At 36.4% G+C, this 24,679-nt stretch overlaps 3 protein-coding genes across 8 annotated transcripts; all 3 read right to left on the bottom strand.

Annotated features, from left to right (window-relative positions):
* Positions 1-2,600: 2,600 nt before the first annotated feature.
* LOC564755 (L-rhamnose-binding lectin CSL3) lies at positions 2,601-5,325 on the bottom strand. Of its 2 annotated transcripts, none has more exons than XM_009304487.3 (9): positions 5,159-5,325; positions 4,961-4,996; positions 4,557-4,601; positions 4,356-4,479; positions 3,630-3,739; positions 3,508-3,552; positions 3,285-3,420; positions 2,860-2,963; positions 2,601-2,774 (listed from the first exon to the last, which is right to left on the bottom strand). In XM_009304487.3, coding segments are annotated over exons 1-9 (723 nt in total). In that variant the 5' UTR covers positions 5,280-5,325; the 3' UTR covers positions 2,601-2,772. The 2 variants fall into 2 exon arrangements, with proteins under 2 accessions (XP_009302762.3, XP_068079644.1); XM_068223543.2 differs by having other exon boundaries at positions 4,961-4,993; positions 5,159-5,315.
* A 4,621-nt stretch (positions 5,326-9,946) lies between these two features.
* si:ch1073-75o15.4 lies at positions 9,947-15,306 on the bottom strand. 4 transcript variants are annotated; one of them, XM_073912487.1, is made up of 6 exons: positions 15,229-15,306; positions 15,021-15,086; positions 14,620-14,699; positions 11,390-11,525; positions 10,457-10,557; positions 9,947-10,385 (listed from the first exon to the last, which is right to left on the bottom strand). In XM_073912487.1, the coding sequence occupies exons 3-6, from the start codon at positions 14,621-14,623 to the stop codon at positions 10,372-10,374; spliced, it is 255 nt and encodes an 84-aa protein (XP_073768588.1). In that variant the 5' UTR covers positions 14,624-14,699; positions 15,021-15,086; positions 15,229-15,306; the 3' UTR covers positions 9,947-10,371. The 4 variants fall into 4 exon arrangements, with proteins under 4 accessions (XP_073768588.1, XP_073768586.1, XP_073768587.1 ...); XM_073912485.1 differs by having other exon boundaries at positions 14,655-14,699; XM_073912486.1 differs by having other exon boundaries at positions 15,254-15,306.
* A 6,457-nt stretch (positions 15,307-21,763) lies between these two features.
* Positions 21,764-23,796, bottom strand: si:dkey-90l23.1. 2 transcript variants are annotated; one of them, XM_073912299.1, is made up of 9 exons: positions 23,745-23,796; positions 23,504-23,581; positions 23,311-23,355; positions 23,102-23,231; positions 22,907-23,010; positions 22,788-22,832; positions 22,516-22,651; positions 22,160-22,260; positions 21,764-22,081 (listed from the first exon to the last, which is right to left on the bottom strand). In XM_073912299.1, the coding sequence occupies exons 1-9, from the start codon at positions 23,770-23,772 to the stop codon at positions 22,068-22,070; spliced, it is 681 nt and encodes a 226-aa protein (XP_073768400.1). In that variant the 5' UTR covers positions 23,773-23,796; the 3' UTR covers positions 21,764-22,067. The 2 variants fall into 2 exon arrangements, with proteins under 2 accessions (XP_073768400.1, NP_001410269.1); NM_001423340.1 differs by having other exon boundaries at positions 21,768-22,081; positions 23,504-23,584.
* Positions 23,797-24,679: the final 883 nt, after the last annotated feature.

The raw sequence follows: 24,679 nt of genomic DNA, 5'->3' as shown, positions 1-24,679 counted from the left end.
CTTTTTCTTATATATATATATATATATATATATATATATATATATATATATATATATATATATATATATATATATATATATATATATATTTATATATGAGCAATATCACACGAGTAGCAGTGCGATATTGCTGTATATCGGCACTGGTGGGAGGCGTGCGTTGGTCATCTGAGACCTACAACACTGTACATTGAGGATATTTATAATAAGTTTCAAATATAGATGTAAATTTAAAAAAAAAGACGATGTCAAAAACTCCACAATAGTTTCAGACTTCCTCATCTGATGTGGAGAGACCAGCTTGTCTGAGCAAAGCCTTTAGGAGGCGAATCTCAAGTCATTGGCCTTTGTTTGCTGCATTTTGGTCAGAGCCAGTTGTTTCTCTGCCAGACGAAGCTGTACTTCTGCTCTTTCAGTCTGTTTTTGCAATTGTTGATAGTGATATCAAAAATCAGCAATTGCCATTCTTTGCAATTTTTTTTTCTTTGCAATTTGTTATTCTGTAATCATTGCATGCATCACTAAATATATATATATATATATATATATATATATATATAAATTATTGACAGAATAAAATTAATTGTTTTTGGTCAATTTTGACAGCTGTTTGGGGGATTATTTTATGAGGTCAAGCTATTTCTACTTTGCTGTAGGCCTATACTGAAAGCCTAAATTCATTAAAGCCTATACTCACTAAAGCCTGACAGATGAACAAATAAAGTTAAAACCTTATGAATAAATAGTATATCTCGTAAGATACTGCATGATCCAAAAATAGTATTATTTAATACATTTTTTAAGTTTTCGTTACATTTTGGGCATGAAATCCACGCTAAATCCACCCTTCTGATGGGATCAGTTTAATCCAGGTTTTTTAGATCAAAGTGATCCAGATGCTACAAAAAAGGTCTGAAAAACCCAAAGTAAAGGTTTGATCCAGATCAAAACCAAGATTGGATTACGTGATCTAATCTGATAAGGTAATCCGTTTTTTCTTTTGAAAAACCCATTTTCAAGATTTAATCCAATCCCTTATGCAAAATCCCAGTGGATTACTTTTGAAAAACTGGGTCCTGGGGTCCATTCTTCGTACCTCTCTTAAATGATCTAAGAAGATTTGGCAGATCCTGGATCTGTTCATCTTGATAACTGATCTCTGGCTAATTTGGTTCTTCAAACAAGTTCGCAAATCAGATTAAAATGTCTGGATGAACAGATGAGAACGCTGCGTGTGTTCTGAAGGACAGATCTATCGATTCACGAAATCATGATCAAGAATGCAATGATTGGCTGACGGCACAGCTGCGTAATGACATCATCTAATTGATATTCAATTTTCCATGTGAGCAAAATGACATAAAATTAGCAATAAACGGTTGGTTAAATATGATGCACAAATTACTTTCCACATAAGCTGCAAGCTTTACACTTTCATGTGTCAAGAGCATTCATCATGTATTTCAATGCATATCAGTGTATTTAGTTCTACATTTAGAGATTTTCTTTATTATAGTAGCCTAGGCCTACTAAAAATTTTTTTTAATCGATGTTAGGAATAATTGTATAAAATAAATTTTGCATCAAAAAAGCATTTTTTTTTTTTTTTATCGGTAAAGGTGTCTGCAACTTTTGCGAAGCATCAATTGATTTAAATCACTGGTATATTAGCGGTCAAAACACGTGCATGAATGCATAAATTATTATCATTAAAAACAAATTTGAATATTGTGTATGTATGCGTTTGTTCTTCTTGAACCACCAGTCTTTGTACTTTATTTTACAGTGCAGATTGCATAAGTTTTATTTATGTTTTTTTTTTTTTTACTTTGTATATATAGTTAAAAATATATATTTACTAACTTGCCAAGTGTATATAACTACTGTAAGAAAACATTATCATTTGTATCATCAGTATTATCTTTGCTTGAAACGACCCAATCTAATCCTGTTTATATGAAATGAACCTGCTCCCGACCAGGTTTGAGCTACCAGAACTGTTGCTATGACAACTCTTAAATGAGTTTTGAAAAACGAAACTATCCTGGATCGTGTCAAATCATCAACATCCAAATCCAGCTAATTGACTAATCCACCAACGAAAAACAGACCCCTGCTCTAGTGTGACTGCAGCATTACAGCAAATAATATTGTATTTTTAGAATTATTTATCTTTGTTTTTACAGTAATGTATACATGTACTGTAAAATATTCAGTAATGTTCACAATGCAATTTTAAATTACAGCAACAGTGCATAAGTGTCCTACAGTAAAATTCAGTTCATACAGTTAAATACTGTAACTTAAACACATTGTTGCTTTGTTACTTCCACCCTAATAGATTAACAGTTTTTCCATGCCCCGTCATACTTCAGTTTCTCACCAAATCTTGATAAATCAAATGCTCTCTAGTATCGGACACCTTTAAATATGCTTGTTTGCCTTTCATTTGATGCGTTTAAACTCAAGTAGTCTCACTAGCAGAGCTGTGATAAAACCAAACTACTGGCTGTTATAATTCTATGATAATTAAAATATTTAATCCATTAACCAGAAACCCTAAGTTCAGAAAGTAGGAAATTTAGTAAACAAAAGCCTCATTTCTTTTAAGAATTTATTGAATGTAGAACACAAGGTCCATGACAATAAGTGTGTGAAAAGAGACTGCACACCACAGTGCTAATGTTATGGAAATTAGTGGAATTCTGTATTTGGTTGACAGCCAATGATGAGATGTAGGAAATTGGTCCAAATCCATAAGATCAGCCATCGTTCTGCAAGAAAACATGTAGACAGATCAACAGCAAATAAAAGACTAAAACCGAAAGTGCCACTTGACAGTCCTTTAAAATAACTTACATGAACAGTAGTAAGAGATCCACAGGTACTTGCGTGTACCAGAACACGGATCAGAGAAAACATCATTGGAGGCGGATACAGAACACAGACGGGTGCCTTCACATCTACAAACAAGATTAAAACAATGTCAAAGATACGATTTTAGTATGTGAACGCTTCTAAACTGACCCATTAGCGAACAGTTAATGCAGAGGCCATGTCCTAATTCATATTAATCAAAATAACGTTCTCAACCCTTGAAAGGGTTGAAAAGACAAATTTACCCACATTTGTCAAGTAACAGGTCAAACCCTGCACATCACTCAAACTAATGAAAAGTGCACCTCAAGTGTTACTTCAACATTACTTTCAGAATCTGAAGAGGTCCCTTGTTAATAAAAACCACAAGTGAACCCGAAATATAACTAAATCCATTTGCTCAATACCGTTTTGTCACAAGAGCCAACGATTTGGGTGAATAGCAGTCTGTGTTTAGATGTCGCCTGAATGGACGTCTTTGCAAGCAGGTTCTGTCATCTGTACGTCCATAGTTTGCAGCAATTATCTTAATCCTACCATATTCTACAGAGGGGAAATAAAATAAGTGCATTTTTAAATGAAAGTTTGACCTGATATTGAAGCAATAAGATCACTTGAAATACAGCTCACCACACTTCAAGCCACTCTGTTTGCCTTCACAAGTCACACTTGTTTCTGGAAGACATTGAGGATGGTTACAAGTTTGCAAAAAGAAAATAAAGAACTGGAAGACAGAAAAAAAACAGCTATACTTGCTGGGATGCAAGTGTAGGTCGTGATGTAGTATTTGTAGGGGTTAAAACATGGATCGTTCTCTAAAAGTTTTTTCTTGTTTACCACACACTCCGCTAATCCATTACACCTGTGTGACAACAATGCAAGAAAAATAAGACTTAAGCTGCGTCCCAAATGGCACACTATACACTCATGCACTATGTACTTATGCACTTACACACTCAACAGGATAGTATATGTATGTCGTCCCAAATGGCACACAAATGTTTTTTTACTAAGCGGAAATTCAAACCGTTTCCCTGATGACGTTTGACGGTTGCCAAATCAGTGAAATAAACGACCGAATTATCAAATAATACCTGCCGTGAGTGTAACTGCATTCACCATTGGGAGGCGCTATAATCACTCTCGTAGGAGAATTTTGCTTTCACCATCCAAAATAAATAAAGTTATTCAACATGTGTGTCCGATAGCTCCGCCCCTTCCGCTACATTAGCTAAACTGCGGTCGTTGAGTGCGTGAAGTGTCCATCATTACACACTACATTTTAACGGCTGAATGAGTGCATCATCCGGCTAATTAAAGTGCACTTATTATTTTTAGAATTTTCAGTGTGAACACACTACTTACACTATTTATACTACAAAATGGCGTAGAATAGTGCATAAGTATGCAATTTGGGATGCAGCTTTAATTTCTATAATCCAGGTTCTTAAGGAGGGGCGTTGGGGGTGTATCCTTACCATTTAGCAGCTGGAGGAAGTTTAAAACACATAGCATACATTTCGTCTGGTGGCGTTGCAGGTCCACAACCTTTAAGTTTTTGTGGTCCTAGCTTTACAGACTTCACAAGGATCACTCCAGCATCTTAAAAAAATAAATAAAATACATAAGGCAGTATACAGCCTACAAGTTGGAGCCATAATAGATTGACCACATCTTACCACAACGAAGATGAAGGTCAGAATCCATGCATGTATTTACAGTTTCTTAAAAGAAAAAAAAAAATCATTTTAAACAGTCCCTTGGGATTGATTTTCAAGCTTTGAATAAGTATAAAGCTGAGACTTTTAACTCATCTATTCTGTGTGGTCAGGACACTAAACACACGTCTAGTTTAAATCAGCACGTGCATCATGTGCATCTTCTTTTGGGAAAATCATTTAATGCAAATGTGCAGTGAATAAATCACTTCATAAAATAAATGTAAAATCCTCAAACTGTCATTTTAAAGTATAAAACGAGCAAAAGTATCAAGTACATTACAGTAAAAATCAAACGAGTAACTCGTATGATAAGAAAACTAAGAAACATTCTCTATCCAAAGGCAAAATGTAATTCACAGCACCTGCAGATATCCGCTGACTGCAGCTCAAAAGCACTACTAGAAAACATAACACAAGAAAACTGATTAGGACACTTTTACCCCGCTAATCTCGCACACATTCATGATATGGGCTACAAAACAATTAAGAAAGAAACACATCAATCACATAGCTACATAACATTGTGTTGGCATCTGCCTTCTTAATTTTTACGAACTAACAGGCAAGAATGGCACAGAGAGAAACCATGTTTCTGTTGCCTTCAACACTGTTGTGCATAGCCTTGACTGATTCATATTTACAGGCCAGTGCTTTGAGGGTTAACGAGCCACACCTGTACATCACACCAGTCTCTAGTCATTGAGGATAACGAGGACTGGTGAGAGACAAACAAGACACAAGAAGAGTTGCTTTATGAAATTATAACTAATTAAGTAGGGGTGATGCAGTGAGTAGAACATTCGCCTCTCAGCAAGAAGCTCGCTGGTTTGAGCCTCGGCTGGGTCAGCTGGCATTTCAGTGTGGAGTTTTCAATTGGATAAGCTAAATTGGCCATAGTGTATGAGTGTGTATTGATATTTCCCAGAGATAGAAGCAGCTGGAAGGGCAGCAGCTGCAAAAAAAACATATTCTGGATAAATTGGCGGTTCATTTCGCTGTAGTGACCCCAGATTAATAAAGAGACTAAGTCGAAAAGAAAATGAATGAACAAACTAATAAAGTAATATGTTCTGACTCAATGGCAACAATGGGTTTAAAGTTGTTTAAACTAAAATGATTGAATAACATGAATAACAGTGTAAACTGTTAGGAATCTTTTGTGTGTGTTGTTGTTACGTGGGTATAATTACATGGGGGAATTCAAGGTAACGAGGCGGCAGACAAAATTGTTAAATATTCGATTAAGATAGGCGACGAAGTGGTGCAGTAGGTACTGTTGTCACCTCACAGCAAGAAGGTTGCTGGATCAAGCCTCGGCTCAGTTGGCGTTTCTGTGTTGAGTTTGCATGTTCTCCCTGCATTCGCTTGGGTTTAGTCCGGGTACTCCAGTTTCCCCAACAGTCCAAAGACATGTGGTACAGGTGAATTGGGTAGGATAAATTGTCCGTAGTGTATAAGTGTGTGTGTAATTGAGTTTGGATGTTTCTCAAAGATGGGTTGCGGCTGGAAGGGCATCCGCTGCGTAAAAAACGTGCTGGATATGTTGGCGGTTCATTCTGCTGTGGAGACCCCAGATTAATTAAGGGACTAAGCCGTCAAGAAAATGAAAATTAATTCGATCAAGATGAATGAATGGATCAAGAATAAATGTGTCACTCAGTATCAGAGGAACAACATTTAATTTTAAAAGCATGCAATAGGAAAAATAAAGAAAAATAATTCACAATTTAACTAGAAGAGATCCAGATATTTTTATATTTCTATGTGGGGCATGTTTGAATGCTGGTTCTTTACTGGACAGACCAGCACTGTCTTTCAACTTATACATTATAGTGTAAACCTTTGCCATCACAGAAACGTTCATAATTTAAAAATTACACATATATTGGAATGATAAAGTTATTTTAGTTCCAAAATGTCTCACAAACTCACTGCTGCATTTGATTAAATGCAGGCAAGGTCAAGTTCACACTCCATGACTAACTTTCAATTCAATTTACCTTTATTTGTATAGCGCTTTTACAATGCAGATTGTGTCAAAGCAGTTTCACATAGAAGTTTATTGTAAATTGAAACTGTCAGTTCAGTTAACTAAAAAGATAAGTCTTTAATCTAGTTTTAAATTGCGAGAGTGTGTCTGAGCCTCGAACATTATCAGGAAGACTATTCCAGAGTTTAGGAGCCATAGATGAGAAGGCTCGACCTCCTTTACTCGACTTTGCTATTCTAGGTACTACCAGAAGCTCTGAGTTTTGAGATCTTAAAGAGCGGGTTGGATTGTTGAAAGGAGAACACACACACACACACACACACACACTATGTGATTGTCCCTCATGTAAACGAGCACCAGTTTGGTTTGGATTTCAGACTTTTGTCAGCAATTTTACAAAATCATGTCATTGACAAAAATCAGAGCTAAAATAATAAATAACCATGAACTCGACATTAGCATTATGCTTTACAAATGTTAGTAACAGGCTCTTTTAGCTCTCAATAGTAAGAATATCATGCTAAATTTAATGCCACTTTTGGCAAGCTTAGATCCCAACATTGCTGCCAAACATGACCACATGTTCCATCGAGATTTCAAATATCTTTACATATGAAAAATAATTAAAATTTTAAGGATATATATAGGATATAATAAGGATAAATAGGATATAAATATAAAGGATTAAAATATTACAAAAAGTATCATTTTCTAGCTTACAAAAATATAAAAACTTTACTTTCATGCCTTCAACTCGCAGGGCTTTTTCAGTTTATTCATAACAATTTGCTTTTGTATAATGTTATTATTATTATTAGCAGTATTATTTATTATATGCATATTTATATGTGTTTTATTAAAAACAAGCTTAGATTTGTCCACCTGTCAGGTTTTAGACCATATGGGGCACAGCATGTTTATTTGGATATAACTTCGTTATTATTGTTCATTTATTTGTTTGCTGGAAATTAGAATTTAGAAATGGTTTTGAAACACAGCACTTTGTGCTTAACAAACAAAATGAATTATTGACAGGCTAATGTCTGCGCGTACAACACGTTTCCCTATCCTTGAGAGTGAAAGCGAAAGTAAACAATGAAAAGGCTCATCTCTCATTCTGGCGCTGTAGATCCTCTGTTTAACTAGTTTTCTCTCTAGTGAAGTGTTCAGTTGTTCCACTTACAAAGTCCGCCATGTAAATAGCAAATGCCCTATGGCGGGGCGCAACTGGCTCCTAAAGGGAAAGGGAGATGAGACTCTGATTTGTTTTGTTTTTTTCTCAAATCCCACATATAACTCATTAAGAGAATAAGCTCAACCCTGTTAGACCATGTTACCACAACAGAGATGGAAGTCAGAAATTCCACACGTCATTTCAGTATCTGTAAAAAGAAAGAAAGAAGTCCAGCTCAAGTCAATAACTCAGTTTTAAATTAGTTAATTTCTTTCAAAGTTTAAAGTCTTAATAAGTTAAATGTAGATACATCTAATCTTGAGTTTGCGGCTACACAGTAACATGCTTTATGTATCTGACGTTTCATATACCAATCTCTTTTTTCCCTCCATTTCACTGCAAGTTAGACCAAACAAAAATTTAAATGATAGTTTTAAGTTTCCTTTATGGTTCAAAATTATTAAGTGTACAGATTTGTCATTTTGGGACAAAACATAAATCATGAAATAATGACTAATAACATGAAATAAATTATTCATACAGCAGTAACTAAGTCAAAAAACACTTACACTGATCTACAGCTCACACTTGACTTTTCTCCGCATAGACTTACATTCATACGCACGCAAATGCGTCAGACCGGAAACGCAGGGTCATGCATTAAGTTTCTCAGTTTGCTGCGGTGCAAAGTTCAAGCTTGGTGAACTCTGACCTGCAACATTACGTCACTTGACTGCACGAGACCAATCGAGGATCAAAACTCTGGACAGAAATTTGAAACATGGAGCAGTCACTGGGTTTTATACATGTCTAGTAATTTGTTTAATCCCGCCCCTTTTTGCAGCATCGTACGACCGATTACCGCACACACAAACTCTAGTGTGACGGAAGCTTAATATTTATCACTTTTGAGTAAGATGCTAATCATCTAATCCAATAAAATAATTGATATAAAGCTAAAAGTGCTCCTCACTGGCTGAATAGAGATTGGCCCAAAGAAAGAAACTAGAACTAATAAGCCACTAAACATAAAATGGTTAAGTTTTCTTTTAAGATCATGCTGGAAGATTGGCAAAAGCATGTAAAAGAGATGTGTACCTGCAAAAGACATCACTCAGTCTGAAATGTGTGAGTTGGGGAAGCGTGTCTGGGGATGTTTTCTGTCTACAGTCTGGATATCCACAGTCTGATACTCATTGATTTGCCATGGTGGTCACTTTTGACCAGGAACATCACAGGTGTACAGTAACAAAGTTGACCAAACCTGTCAACTCGATGAAGGAGGTTATCACTTTTCTATGTTCAAGTGCATAGTGTGGAGGATGGTAAAACGCCTTAAGGCACAGGTGTCAAACTCAGTTCCAAAAGGGCCGCAGCTCTGCACAGTTTAGTTCCAACCCTAATCAAACACACCTGATCAAACTAATTGAGTCCTTCAGGCTTGTTTGAAACCTACAGGTAAGTGTGTTGGAGCAGGGTTGGAACTAAACTGTGCAGTGCTTCAGCCCTCCAGGAATTGAGTTTGACACCCCTGCCTTAAGGCAATCAGATGTAAAACGCAATATTTGAGTGTTTTAAGTTGTGACCCGAACACAACACGAAGGTTAAGATGACTAAACCATGAATAAAATTTTCACTCAGTAAATCAAAGAGAAATCATTTTATTTTAGAAACCTCAGTGAGAAATGGCAGTGTGCTATGGGGTTGGCAATATTACATGATGATCTCGCGTGTTATTAAAATACAATGCATATAAAAAGAAACCTTCCAATACTGCAGAATAACACATACTAGAATCCACTATTTTAATTCCAATTACTCAAATTTGATAATTTCATAAGTATTAGAGCCAATTTGGGGATGATTGCAAGGACCGATGGAGGAACTTGGCCTGGACACTACAGATACACCCCTACGCTTTCTGAGAAATACCATGGGACTTTTAATAATCACAGAGAGTCTGAAGACCTTTGTTTGTCTCATCCGAAAGACAGTGCTCACTGACAGTATAAAGTCCCCTTCACTTTAGCAGGGCATTAAGACTCCTAATGCAAGTAAAGCACCCCTTATTGACCTCACCAACACCTTTCCCAACAGCAACCTAGTTATTCCATGTAGTCGCGCATCTAGGTACCGATGATAGGTAATGCAATAATCTCCCAAAGAAAAGAGAAGGGGAAAAAAAAATAAATAGACAGTATTTTTATGAGTTTAAAGATTGACAATATTTTAACATTACATCTTTTGGCAGCAATTTGGCATATAAATAAATAACACACTATACTAATTGTTAAGTAAATATTTATACTAATTGAAACCAAACTATTTAAGTCTTGATACTTTTTCCATCCATTTAATAAAAAAAAAAAAAAAAAACTTTTCCATTAAGAGGATTTATTGAAAGCAACCTCCCAAGACCATGACAATAGGAACAGCCACAGTAAAGAAAAAAAATAAATAAATAAATCCAGAACATGGTCTGTCAACTAGAATAAACATTATAGCCATTTGTAACAAACATGGTTAGTCTTCAAAAGATGTCTTAATGCATTGAAAGAGCCAGTGGTTGAAGAGATGCTCACAATTGAAATCTAGAACCACAAAAGAGATCAGCGATCATATCCTGCAAAGAAACAAGAGTTAATTAGCCAAAAAGAAAAAAAAAAAAAAGAATTAACCTCTACAATAACTTACCAGCACAACCAAACACGACCTTCAGGTACTTGCGTGTGCCAATACACGGATCAGAGAAGACATCGTTGGAGGCAGCCAGGATGCAATGCCTTCCTGCACAACTGTGTGAGGGTGGAAGGGGTGTTTAAACATGACATGGATAGGATTTATCCACAGGGTTAAGGCTCCTACACACCGGGCAGCTTTTCGTTTGCGTTTAATGAGAGGTTTTAGCATATTCAAACCTAAGCGATTTTCACTGGTGTCAGGTAGAGTATGCAAAAATCACTCCTTGACATTAGATGGCGCTACTCAACTTTAAGCTTCTGACACCAGCTTATAAACACAGAAGAAGAGGACAGAAAGTTCACACGGTTTTTAAAGTTACTAGTGACTCGAACAAGTATGGATGGTTTAAGCAGCAGCTCCAGTGATGAAGAAATGATTGTTCACCAGTGCAAAAAACAACTTCGTTTATAATCACCTCTGGGCATCTTCTTCAATGTGTGCTCGCATTGACAGTTTTGCGCATGAGCACCTCTAAGTGGTGTTTACTGTAACTTCAGCACCTCTATGCACGCATGCAAAAGTGCCGATCTAATTGGAGAAGAGTTCAACGTGGAGCATTTAAAAAAAATTAATAAATAAAAAAAAAAAAATAAAATGAGGCGTTTATTTTTTTAATTTTTTTTAAAACCTGGCGTTTTGCATGTGGGTGTGCACGATCACATTGATGCCCTTTTAGTCACGAGACATTCAACGTCGACGGAAAACGGGAGCACAAAAAAAAAAAAAAAAAAAAAAAAAAGTCTCAGTGTGCACAGGCCTTTAGTCAGACATCTATATAGTAGTAACAGCTAAGCGCACACACACACACACACACACACACACACACACACACACACACACACACACACACACACACACACACACACACACACACACACACAATACCTTTTTGTCACAATATCCAGTGTGTTGGGTGAGGTGCAGTTGGTGTTAAGGTGCCTCCTGTGTGGACGTCTTAAGCAGGTGGTATTGTCTGTACGTCCATAGTTTGCATCAAAAATTACAATCCCAGACATCGGACCTAAGTTTAACACTGAAATGTTAATATGTCACACACACAAAGTTACTTAATTTTAAAGTTACTTTTTTTTTTTTTTTAAGTATATAATTTTTTTTTATTTCCATTACGAAAATGTTTTGCCAAAGTTAAACATATTTTTGTCATTTAAAAGGTTTTGTTCAGTGTTGGCTTTTTTGCATCTTCTCCTAACATTCTAATGTATTACAATATTTAAGTTATTACAATATTCAAAACATGTCCCTACATCTTTCGGATTGCCCTGTTGCAAAACATTAAATAAAAATCACAAGAAACATCACTCCTGAAGAATAACAAATCATTGAAATACAGCTTCCCTAAAGTCACCTCCACCAGTATAACAGTCATGGTCTCAACATCCATTTTCAAAGTGGGCATCTTGGGAGAGCCAGAGGAAGGTAGGGAAAAAAAATATTTAACAGCGGGTCATTTTTTCATCTTAAACCTGCATTACCAAAATCAAGGAAGTACCTCAGACCATTTTTATTCCGAGCATTCAAACATTGTTTAAACTACGATAGAAAATATGATTATTATTCTGTAGTAGTATGACTACTAATTGAATACTTAAAAAAAATAAAATTAAATTCTCTCCTGTCAAAGACATAGAGTAGTAATGTTGTCTCTGATCATCCAGTCATGGATGGGAGATCTAAAGGGAAGTACAAATTCAGTGCTCTCCATCATTTAAGTCAGGGGTCACCAAACTTGTTCCTGGAGGGCCGGTGTCCTGCAGATTTTAACTCCAACCCTAATCAAACACACCTGAACAAGCTAATCAAGGTCTTATTAGGTATACTTGAAACATCCAGGCAGGTGTGTTGAGACAAGTTGGAGCTAAACCCTGGAGGGACACCGGCCCTCCAGGACCGAGATTGGTGACCCCTGTTTTTGGTCTTTAAAAAAATAATAATAAAAAAAAAAACGCGATAGCACTCACATCAACCTTGTAACTTTAGTTTGAGTTCATGGTAACAAGCAAAAGGTGTCAATGCAAACACTCAGTATAAATACACGCATCAATAATTGATTTTGCCAAATAATAAAAAAAGGCACTTAAAAAAAAAAAAAAAAATTAAATTCAGATGGATTTTATTGGCCATATCAAGTCTGGATTACATCAGAGACTTGACATGTAGATTGCTATGAAAAAAAAAAAAATTGTACCTGTAATTGACCAAAATGACAGAACCTGAAAGTCAACATAAGGCAGAATATCAGTGAACTTTCAAGAGTTCAAACTTAGTTGATGATTAATAAAGTTTGGCATGCTGTCCCGGGAGAGAGCCCTGAGCTCGAAAGGTCCTTGATCCCTGGGCTCCCTCCCATTTGCAGGGCGAGAGGGGAGCCTTGAGCTCAGGTAGATCTCGACAACTCCCCCTTGATAAAAACTGATGACTAAAAATTTGAAAGCTATGAAAATATATGCTACAGGTTGAGAGATTGACCTTAGTGCAAAATTTAGATCAATTCACTTGTTGTGCATGTTTTTGGAATGTGGGAGAAAACTGGAGGACCCGATGAAAACCCACGTGAGCACGGGAATAACATGCAAAACTACTCACAGAAACGACCGCCGGCTTGTTAAGGACAAGAACCGGTGGCGTTCTTGCTGTAAGGCAACAGTGCTAACCACTGGGCCACCGTGCCACCCTATGGAGGGAAAGGTGAAGAGGTAGGGGTGTAAGGGGGGGGGGGGGGAGTCTTCAAATCAAAGATGACTGTAGTGAAAAACCCTGGCTCTTTATAGTGGGTTAGGAATGGCCTGATTGGTAGATCTTGCATGCTAATGCATAACCAGCAGTGTTCAATCATAAAAATCACATGATCCTTTCGAAATTAGTTTATGAATAAACTTCACTTAGATGTACAAAACACTGACTAAATATTTCATTTGTGATGTGCAATTCACTCTATTATAAGAATCAAGGTTTCATTGAAAGCACTCATGATCTCCTAATAGTAAAGGAAGCAGACATATTTAAAGTATTAATGCTATGACTCAAACTGACATATATTGAAGAATTTTAGGATTGTGGAACCCCCCTTTATATCTTCATATTAGCAGCCGCTGAGGATCATAAGTGAACTTGACTGAACCTGAGAGTTCACAAGATTTCAGAAGTATAAGGTTTACACGTTAAACTCTACTACAGTAAATTTTTAAATATATGGTACTCATTGAGGCTGAAAACAGTCTGGGTAAACACAAAGTGCGTGACACTTTAAACTATTTTTGAATCACACCATTTCCAAAGACTTAAAAATTCATAAGGTCCAACTTGAAAACATCAAGTTTCAATCATCTTCTCTTAAAAGTTTCATGGCAAATTCAACCATCTTAACTAGTTTGCCTAATGATTTGCCTAAATTAATCAGCAAATGGCTTAAAGTACTTCAAGGATGATCACAAAGCTGGCAGCTCCTTTTTGTAGAGCAAGGGCTTTGTATTATAGAAGTTACACCAGGTAATAGATGGCTTAATTTGTGCTCCAATTTATTCAACAACAACAATAATAATAATAATAATAATAATAATAATAATAATAATACATAAAAGCATTTTTTTAAGTAAAAAATAAAAGAAATGCTGGGACATGAACATGTGTAATTACAATGAAGCCAAAATTATTAAATGATCTGTTGAATATACATTATCAATGTTGGGAAATGGGTTAAAAAAAAAAAAAAAAAAAAAAAAAAAAAATCAATTCAATGATAGTATTTAACGATGACAAAATGATCAAATTATCAGTGTTAATTTAATGCAAGTGTTTTTTCAATGCGAAATGGTTAAATCATCAACATTTATTCAAATGTCAGCATCTTTAAAAGTAAAATAAGTATTTTCAATGTTAAGAAACGGATAAACAAAATCAATATTGGTTCAAAGCAAGCGAGGGTGAGTGAATTATCAAATGTTGAATACATTTAATTCAAAGCTTAATATTCAACCTCAACCAAAACGATGATTCTGAAAGAATTTCAAAAACAAAATCAATGCCACTATCTGGCATCCTACCCTGTTGTATGGAATTGATGATTACATTTTACTTTAAAATGAGAGGGTCCTTACACATAGACAAGCAGAGTATTGGAAGTGCAGCTCACCACATTTTACGACCCCAAGATGACCTTCACAAATGACAACAGTCTCTGGAAGATATTGGGGAAAAAAAAAAATGTTTTGAAAAGTTTGGGGTAGATAAATTCACTCGTCTGCTCCTGAATAGTGAGAGCTCTTAAGTGTCTCTGCCATCAGGACATAAACAGAATGACTCAGTTCATAATAGGGCATGCACAACATCACATTTTGAACAGGATATTAAAAGCTGCATTCTGACTTCAGCAAATTATTTAAGTGAAAGAATGCCAAGTCAATATCAAACATAAAATGGCCCTTTCAAGCCCACAAGGAAAGTTAAGTGGATACCATAAAATGAATATTAACTAGCAAGCAAGTTCTGGAACACTTACTAGCAAACATCAGATTATAGTCGTCTGGAACATAAGATATCAGCAGGCCAAAGTTCAGAAGCATTACTAGAAGACAGAAGAAAAACAGAAGAGAGCTCATTAAGACACCTCTACAATGTTACTCACATTATACTTTTTAAATTTGTTTCAAAATTGAACTCTACTCATCTGTTGTACTTCTACACATTAACAACCACCATAAATCTACCTTTCAACTTAAAAGAAAATCTTACATGCACTGAAAAAAAACTAGATAAGCCATGGTTTTACTGTCTTTATCAACTGTGTATTAAGGCTTTACTGGTTCATATTTATAGGCCGCTGCTCTAAGTGTTAATGAGCAACACCTGTGTAGCACACCAGTCCCCAGTCCAAGAGGAAAACGAGGACTGACGATCTGAAGATGTATAACGCTGCGGTCACACTGAGCTTTTCCTCCCATACTTTCGCGCGCTAATGCGTCAGACTGGAAACGCAGAGTCATGCGTTAAAAGGCCAAGAAACCCCCTTGTTTTAGCAGGGTGTTTTCACACCTCTACTTTGCAAAAAGTCAGAAAAGTGGGCGTGTCCAGCTCTGTTTAGGGGGGAGTGTTGGAGGAAGAAAAGTGGGATGGTGTGGGAGTGTCTATTCGGGCACGCGCGAGTTTCAGAGTCAAAATACACACACACACACACACACACACACACAGGAGAAAGTGATGGTGTTTAACCTACATGGACATCTGTAGTCGAATTATTTGCCAAATTATTAAATGGTGGACTTTAACTGCAGTTTGGCTCTTTCATTCAGGGAATTCATTCATGCCCCTCGCGACAAACGAGATATTTGATTCGAGGAACTGCTCTAAGCGTGTCTTTTTCATGCAATGTTTGATACCGCACGGGGAATGAGAAAAAAAAAACCTCAGCATTTCCCGGAAACTTAGATGCACACGGCAGGTAGCGTCAGAAAGCTGCGTGTGTTATTCCGGTCACTAAATGTGGTAAAAACCCTACACGAGGACAAAGTTTGGTTGTAGTGCTAACATGTTTACACTCTGTGCAATAGTTAACTTAGTTCGACACGAACAAACTGAATAAACAAGGAGCGCTGGTCGCTCACTTACCAAATCTGTAAAGACAGGACAATCACCAGCAACTAGAGCCGCATCTTTATTAAGAGGAGACTACAAGCGAATCCGGATCTCAGCGTTTGCAGATGAGAACAGCTCTCAGGTAAACAATGTTCCTCCTTAGACACGTAAGTTATTGTTGTCGAGCGTCGCGTACACTGTTAATCCACACGTGACTCTGAGCTCTCACAGAGAGAAAATGAAAACGAAATTTAACTGCAGCAAACTATAAAAGCAACACTTCACGCTTGTTTTGCCAATGCAACGTGGTGTGAGTGTCGTCTAAACACTGTGACAGTAATGAATATTAATGAAGTTGCACAATAGAGCACGCTGATTGGTTTGAACCAAGCCTTACTCATGCATTAATGCATCACACTGTAAGACGTAATAAGACTCACTCTGGCACAGACGCCCAGTCTGCACGCTGGAATACACGCTATTATGTCATGACCGTGACGCAGCTTAAAAAATTCGTTTCAAACCGGAAGTACTAATTTGCTTGAAACAACGCAAAAACAAACCATTCACACTTTTTAGTGAAATATAGGTGTCCTAATAGTGTTTTTAGCAGTGTGGGACACATATAAGACTGTCAACAGCTCAAAAAATTTGTTTTGGTGTTTCGTGACCCTTTAAAAAAGCAAGCGACTGGTCCATGTTTTACATTTTTGTCCAGAGAGGACATGTCTTGATCTTTAATTGGTCTCCCGGAATCATGGGATGTGATTTTGCAGGTCAGAGTTCACCAAGCTTGAAGTTTCAGCTGCGGTCACACTGGGCTTTTCCTCCCATAGACTTCCATTCATTTGCACGCGAAGTGTAGCTCACTTATTTTATGAATGTCCTTTTGTTCAATCTTTTTGGATTAAAGTGCTTTTTTGAAAATGCTTTTATTATCCAAAATAATCTTAATCATTGTTTCAGACTTGATCAAAACACCTTGTTTTGGGTTTTACATTAATATATATTGGAAAGTTTTATATCTATAAATGTAAATAAATGTAAACCCCTTTTTAGCATAATCAAACAAGAAGTATTAACCTAAAGAGTGGTGTTTAAGCTCTTAGAATTTGTGCTTATTGCTTTGTATTTAATAGACCTCTTCGCTTTTATGTTTATATTACCCTCTCGTTTCCACTTATTACTCTAATGCATTTGTAATATATTTAATTCATAATTCCCTTATTGTTAAAAAATGAACTATAGTCTGTAGAGACTGTATTCTGTTTTATTTGTAAATCTTTAATTGTTATAAATACAAAATAAATTAGGATGACGACAAATGATCGGTCATCATGACTGCAGCAAATTTGAGCTCTGAAGTGTTCATCTGTCTGGCTTGACGGCTCCGTTTTCAACTCCGCCCCCGGCTGCGCTCGATTAATCTCGTTGATCACCGGCTGCAGCTGTGCTTCACGTCGAACGCACTTTTTGTGTGTGCGAAATTCTGTTGTACGGCACTGCAAAAAGGGGCGGGATTAAAAAAGATTATTAGACATTACACAAAAAGCCAGCAATTGCTCCATGTTTTAAATTTCTGTCCAGAGAGGTCATGTTTTGATCTTCGATTGATCTCACACAGTCAAGTGATGCGATTTCACAGGTCAGAGTTGACGCATGACTCTGCGTTTCCGGTCTGATGCATTCACGTGCATATGAATGGAAGACAAAGTTCAAGCTTGGTGAACTCTGATCCGCGAAATCACATCACTTGACTGCGTGAGACTAACCGAAGATCAAAACATGACCTCTCTGGACAGAAATTTAAAACATGGAGCAATCACTCGCTTTTTTAATGTCTAATGAACTTGTTTAATCCCACCCCTTTTCACAGTGCCACATGACAGAATATCGCATGCTCAAACTCTAACTTTACCGCAGCTTTAGTGTGTGCGAAATTCTGTCGTACAGCGCTGCTAAAAGGGGCGGGATTAAACAAAATGGTTAGACGTTTAAAAAGTGTTGTCAAATTTCTGTCCAGAGGTCATGTTTTGATCCTCGATTGATCTCACGCAGTCAAAATTTTGCTATTTGCGGGTCTCATATTAAAATTAACTATACATAATTCATGACATTCATTTAAAAAACATTCTCTTGCCAGTTTCAGTAACACTTTATTTTGATGGTCCGTTTAAGTATCAGTAGAGTGTCAGCTTATTATCTGCTGATACTGCTCCTTCAAGACATTTAACTGACTATAAGAAACTCTGCAACAACATGTCAACTTACACTAACCTTAATCCCAACCTAGTAGCCTACTTATAATCTAATAAAAATTAGTTAGCATTGTGGAAAAACTTAATTTATTTTTATTACTTTTATGTCTTTGTTTTTATATGAAAAATGTTTAGATTAACAGATTAATCAATATTTTTCTTTTGTATGATACCATGTATTGACCAGAATTATTTTTTACTGTGCTGCATAATTTTTAAAAGAACTGCTGACAAGAGGGAAATAGCAGAATAAGAATAAATATAGTGCGAGGGCCCTTGTTCCAGACGGCTATCTAATAGGAAGTCTCGACAGGTCACAAGGAGCATGATGCTTATAGAAGTATTGAAATATTAAAGATGCACTAAATTGTTCAGTTCTGGTACAGCCTGATCTCACGAGAAAACATAAGTATTTTACGTTTTGCCAGTTTAGTGGCTAATTCGTACGAATTTGTACGAGTTCAGTCGTACGATATGGTACGATTTTAAAAAGGAGGCGTGGCACCTGACCCCACCCCTAACCCCAACCGTCATTGGGGGATAAGCAAATCGTACGAAATTAAATTGTACGAATTAGATTGTACGAATTCATACGAATTAGCCACTAAATAAAAAAGTTATGAATTGCCGTGAGATTGTGTTGGGTATGCAGAGAAGTGTTGCAGAAAGAGGAAGTATGTCTGGGGGACAAGAGCAAAAGGACTGCAGAATGACTGATAAGTGAAGTTACACCAAAACTCCACCTGTTAATATAAGTTAGTTGCAAACCTCTTTAATGTAACTCTTGTATTGCATTGGGGTAACGTAACCCAGAGCCCTGTCATCTAATTATTAATTTATCTAATTAATTAATAATATTTTTGGCATTGAAGAAATCCCTCTCCAGATCTTTTCTTATTGTACACGCATGGAATTGGCCTGATATTTTAACATGTAATGCAACTCAAATCCAACAAATGGACCATAAAAATAGTGACTTTTTTTTTAAAGATGGATCATAGGTGTGATCACAGCCCACACTCCTAACCAGCTGGTGTCTGTAATGCATCTAGAAGTTGTATGCCAACCACCAATAAAAACTCAGAAGACGACACTACAGTGGCTTTATCAAATAACTTTAAAAGTCATGTTCTCTCAATGGCAACAAGGAGTTGTTTAAACTAAAATCAATGATATTTTAGCAGGCAGATGATATATTTGATCAAGATGAATTAAGAATAAATGTCACTTAATATCAGAACATCAAGTTTTAAAAGAATCCAACAGAACATGGCAGGAGTTTAACTAACTTTATACATCAGCACTGTTACAAGATTTAAAGTAAAATGATTCACAGCTTTAGTAGAGATCAAGATTTTACATTTCTGTGCAAGGCATGTTTAAATGCTAGTGCTTTGCTTGTCATCTTACAGCTTACACTTTTATAAAAAATTCCTTTGCCATCATAAAAAGTCATTTTATAAAGTTCCTTGCATAGGAACAAGTTTTTATTTATTTATTTATTTATTTATTTATTTATTTATTTATTTATTTTCTCCTTTCCCATAAATTTCTCACAAAAATCACAGCCATCTTTCATCAGCAGCAAAACACAAGTTAGGCCAAGTTCACGCTGCAGTATTTTGATATCAAAAAGGTTTTCTTCCCATTCTCCTTGACTAGTTTTAGCACAGGTCTTAAACTCAGTTCCTGGAGGGATGCAGCCTTCCACAGTTTCTCAAATCTTAGTCAAACACAGCTGATCTAAAAATATATATACTTTAAAAGAGTCTTGAACACCTTGATTAGTTGCATCGGCTGTGTTTGTGACCAATTGCAGCACGTGTCTCTGTGAATTTGCCATGTATGCAGTTTGTAGTTGTAGCCAGAGGGTTAGGTTAGTACATCAGTCCTGAAATAGACTTGAGCATAGGGGTCAAATAAAATAATTTTGCCGTTTAAAAATATAAAAAAAAGACACTTTTTATACAGCTTTATTTAAAAAAATAAAATAAAATAAGCAAACTCAGCACCAAGGCACTTATGAAAGACATCACTCAATTTTAAATACATCAATATGCCATACAAAAGTGTTAACCCTTAAATTAAACTATAGGGTAACAGATGTGCTCCATGATTAGGCATGCTCAAATCAAGACTGAATACACATCTGTTTAGTTGTGCCTTTACTGAATGAGCACTGTGCTATGTCTGACAGATCATACTATTTTGTTTCTTTTTCTATCTTTTATAAACACATTGTACCTGTTTTTATGTTTTGTTTTGTTTTATATAATTTTTATTTGTTTTTTTTTCTTATACACGTTTCTTTTATTCTTGTTTATGTAAAGCACTTTGAATTGCCACTGTGTATGAAATGTGCTATATAAATAAACTTGCTTTGCCTATGATCAGGACTTTTCCCCGTTAGTCAGTATGCAAATATATAATTTTTTTTTGAAATATTGAACATTTTAATTTTACATCTAAATCGTTAATCACACTAGCATTCTTGACAGATCATGTGTTTGTGTGCATGGAAATGTAATAAATTTGGTCTAATCCATGTCGTGAAACACCCCCTCCCCTGCTTTCACTTCTCATTCTAACAGATTTGGTTGTGAATAAATCGTTATAAAACTACTCAATTAGCCGAAAATAATACAAGTCTTGGCACCGCAGCATCTTGTCGTCGTTTCTTTTTAATTATTGGAAGATTTTATTCAACTAAACTACCAAAAGACACATTTAGTGTGAGTTAGTGCTCCTTTGCACTATGGTGAATGCAGTCAGATTGCACCAATCAAAAGCTACTTGAGCAGACACAAAAAAAAAAAAAAAAAAAAAAAAAAAAAAAAAAAAAAAAAAAAAAAAAAAAAAAAAACCACACTAAACAACCTTGCCTTTAAAATGTCTTTATGCTGTTTACCTGTTACTACACTTGTATACAGCTATGAAGTACAGCATCTTCACGTCTCAGCTTCAGCTTTCTCTATTAATAAACTTCAGCTAGTACAAAATGCAGCTACCAGGGTTCTTACCAGGTCAAGAAAAAAAAAAAAAAAAAAAAAAGATCATAACACCTCAAATATACATTGGCTGCCTGTTAAGTTATGTATTGATTTTAAAATATTGCTTCTTACCTATAAATCTTAGCCATTATTTCACAAAACTTTACTACATTGTACATTAAGGGTTATGCAATAGGCCATGTCATCTCCTAATAGTAATCTCTGGTTAAAGTTAACGAGCTTCAATAAATCGCACAACTTCCAAAAATGGGGGGGGGGGGGAGACATCCAATTTAAGGTGTTTACATCCGATAACTTGAGGTTTTTGCATCTAGTTTTAAAAAAAAAAAAAAAAAAAAAAAAAAAAAAAAAAAAGTCAATATGATTAGGAAGTTCTGTTTGACTTTAGTAAAAACAAAACATTTCTCATTTGATAAAGGATTTATTTAAAAGCAAACTCCAAACACCAGGAATTATGAAAGATGAACACAAATTGAATCAATCTACGTCATACAATAGAGTTAGCACTTACAGAAACTAAACCATGGTCTAATGCAGTCACAGATTGCAATTTGTACAGCCACAGTGAATAAATCTGTTACTCATGTGGTCAGTCAACTGCAATAAACATTTTGTACCAATTATATCTACACAAGATCAGGTTTAAATGCAGTCGTGATAGTCAATGGTTGTAGAGATGCTCAAATAAAGTCAAAATCCTTAAGATCAGTCTTCATTTGCTGCAAGGAAGAAAACGATAATTGAGTTCATTTGCAAATGAAAGGTTAAGTAAAAGACAAACCTTTACAAGCACTTACCAGGACAGGAGTAGGTGACCTGCAGGTACTTGCGTGTACCCAAACAGGGATCAGAGAAGACATCGTTGGAGGCAGTCAAGGAGCAGTATTTCCCGTCACACCTGTGTGATGGTAGAAGGGAGTTAGACATGAAAAACGTTCACCCACATGTCAAGTGGTAGCCGTTGGTCAAACCCTGGACTTTACCGGTGATCCATGTATTAGCACTTTCATTACAAAAAAAATTGTTCTATCAAAAGGGTCACCGGAATATTAACTTGAGAAACTATGGAATTAGAATAATCTTGCTTTAACGTAGTAAACACTTGCCTGCCTCTCATTTGTACAAAAACAGTAAACAATTGCTCAATCTATACCTTTCTGACACAAGTTCCAGCGAATTTTGCAAAAAGCACTCCGTGTTTAGGCGCCGCCCAAATGGACGTCTTCTCAAGCAGGTGGTATAATCTGTACGTCCGTAGTTTGCAGAAAGGATCTTAATCTTACCATGTTCTGAGGAAGCAAAAATATTTAATTTTAAAAAGGCAGAGATCCCTTTACATAGACCATTGGGGGGGGGGGGGGGAGAAAAAAAAAAAAAAAAAAAAAAAAAAAAAAAAAAAAAAAAAAAAAAAAAAAAGTAACTCACCACATTCCAAGACCCCATTATCACCTTCACAAATCTCAATAGTTTCTGAAAGACATTGGATGAAGGTTACAGGTTTGCACAAAGAACATAAGCTTTAATTGGAATAAAAAAATCCATACTTGCTGGGACACAAATGTAGTTGGTGGTGTAATGGGTAAAAACACAATGATCTGGTCTTGAAATGCTTTCCTTCTTTATCACACACTCTGCCCGTCCATTACACCTGTTTGAGGACAAGTTAATCACTAGCAGAAATTTCAAACTAATTAACCAGTAATCACAAGCTAAAAGGAGGGGAAAAATTATGTTTTTACCCTTTAGGTACAAGAGGAATATCTGGAAGACACCTAGCAGGATCCATTCGAACACGTGGCTTTGCTGGGCCACAGATGCGGGTGGTTCGGTGACCAAATCTTGCCGACTTAATGAAGATCACACCAACACCTTAATAAATAAAAACAAGTCACTTGCTACCCTTGACAGGATTTTACAGCAACTTCAATAGATCATCATTACATCTTACCACAACGGAGACGAAGGTCAGAATCCTTGCATGTAATTACAGTATCTGGGAGGGACAGACACAAAAAAAAAAAAAAAAAAAAAAAAAACACATAAGTAGCCATCATTCCAAATTACAAGCTATAATCGGTGACGAGCAAAAAGACACGGATATCTCATTACATTAACTTTCATGCCAATTCATTAAAACTCACTGTCATAATCAGACTCCTGAGTGTCTTGTATGGAATCAAATACAGACACAGACATCAGCAGGCCACAGTTCATCAGCACTACTAGAAAACCAAGGAAAAGATTTGATTAAGACACCAGTACACTGCTAATCTTACACACTTGCTGAAAATGTAGTTCAAAAGATAACTTTTCTAAAGTCAGTTGTAGAACTACACATTTACAATCACTATGCATCAGCCTATCATGTGTAAAGTCACTCACAGGCAACAACGACACTAAGAAAACCCATGGTTCTGCTGTTTCCCTCAATGATGAATGCAGCATTTGCTGATTCATATTTATAGGCCGCTGATTTGAGTGTTAATGAGCGACACCTGTGCACCACACCGGCCTCTAGTTCTAAAGGATAACGAGGAATGATGAAAACAACGCTGGAGTGCTTTTATGAAGTTAGACCTGAAGCGTGTTTCACGAAACTAGTTTAAGCTGCGGTCACACTTGACTTTTCTCCCCATAAACTTCCATTCATTTGTACACGAATGCGTCAGACCAGAAACACATGGTTTGCATGTTCTCCCTGCGTTCGCGTGGGTTTGCTCCGGGTGGTCCGTTTTCCCCCACAGTCCAGACACATGCGCTACAGGTGAATTGGGTTGGCTAAATTGTCTGTAGTGTGTGTAAATGAGTGTGTATGGATGTTTCCCAGTGATAGGTTGTGGCTGGAAGGGCATCCGCTGTGTAAAAACGTGCTGGATAAGTTGGTGGTTCATTCCGCTGTGGCGACCCTGGATTAATAAAGGGACTAACCCGAAAAGAAAATGAATGAATAATCTGAGTTCGGCAGTTCATTCCGCTGTGGCGACCCCGGATTAAAGCTTTGGTCACACTGGGCTTTTCTTCCAATAGACTTCCATTCATACGCACTGTCAGACCGGAAACACAGGGTCATGCGTCAAGTTTTGCATTTCAGACCAATAGAGCATCAAAACCTCACCTCTCTGGACAGAAATTTAAATCACTTTTATTAAAATCTAACCATCTTGTTTAATCCCGCCCCTTTTCACAGTGCCGTACGACAGATTTTCGCACACACAAACTCTAGTGTGACCGCAGCTTAATAAAGGGACTAAGCCGAAAAGAAAATGAATGAATGAATGAATAATCTGAATTTAGTTTCAATAATCTAGATAACTTCT

This window comes from Danio rerio, chromosome 9 (assembly GCF_049306965.1).
Source record: "Danio rerio strain Tuebingen ecotype United States chromosome 9, GRCz12tu, whole genome shotgun sequence".
NCBI classification, from domain to species: Eukaryota; Metazoa; Chordata; class Actinopteri; order Cypriniformes; family Danionidae; genus Danio; species Danio rerio.
The sequence above is the reverse complement of the archived record's forward strand: the minus strand, read 5'-3'. Positions and strand labels throughout refer to the sequence as shown.

What these genes read in the sequence shown, in the direction of transcription:
- LOC564755 (XM_009304487.3), bottom strand. Translation starts at nt 5,279, where the DNA reads ATGTACAGGTGTGGCTCGTTAACCCTCAAAGCACTGGCCTGTAAATAT. An exon ending in TGACCTTCATCTTCGTTGTG is followed by an intron (nt 4,480 to 4,556) that starts GTAAGATGTGGT and finishes TATTTTTTTAAG; the next exon opens with ATGCTGGAGTGATCCTTGTG. An exon ending in TTGGCTCTTGTGACAAAACG is followed by an intron (nt 2,964 to 3,284) that starts GTATTGAGCAAA and finishes TCTTGTTTGTAG; the next exon opens with ATGTGAAGGCACCCGTCTGT.
- si:ch1073-75o15.4 (XM_073912485.1), bottom strand. Translation starts at nt 15,084, where the DNA reads ATGCTTCTGAACTTTGGCCTGCTGATATCTTATGTTCCAGACGACTAT. An exon ending in TCTTGGGGTCGTAAAATGTG is followed by an intron (nt 11,526 to 14,654) that starts GTGAGCTGCACT and finishes TGTTAAACTTAG; the next exon opens with GTCCGATGTCTGGGATTGTA. An exon ending in CTGGATATTGTGACAAAAAG is followed by an intron (nt 10,558 to 11,389) that starts GTATTGTGTGTG and finishes ACCCTCACACAG; the next exon opens with TTGTGCAGGAAGGCATTGCA.
- si:dkey-90l23.1 (NM_001423340.1), bottom strand. Translation starts at nt 23,772, where the DNA reads ATGGGTTTTCTTAGTGTCGTTGTTGCCT. An exon ending in TGACCTTCGTCTCCGTTGTG is followed by an intron (nt 23,232 to 23,310) that starts GTAAGATGTAAT and finishes TTATTTATTAAG; the next exon opens with GTGTTGGTGTGATCTTCATT. An exon ending in CTGGAACTTGTGTCAGAAAG is followed by an intron (nt 22,261 to 22,515) that starts GTATAGATTGAG and finishes ACCATCACACAG; the next exon opens with GTGTGACGGGAAATACTGCT.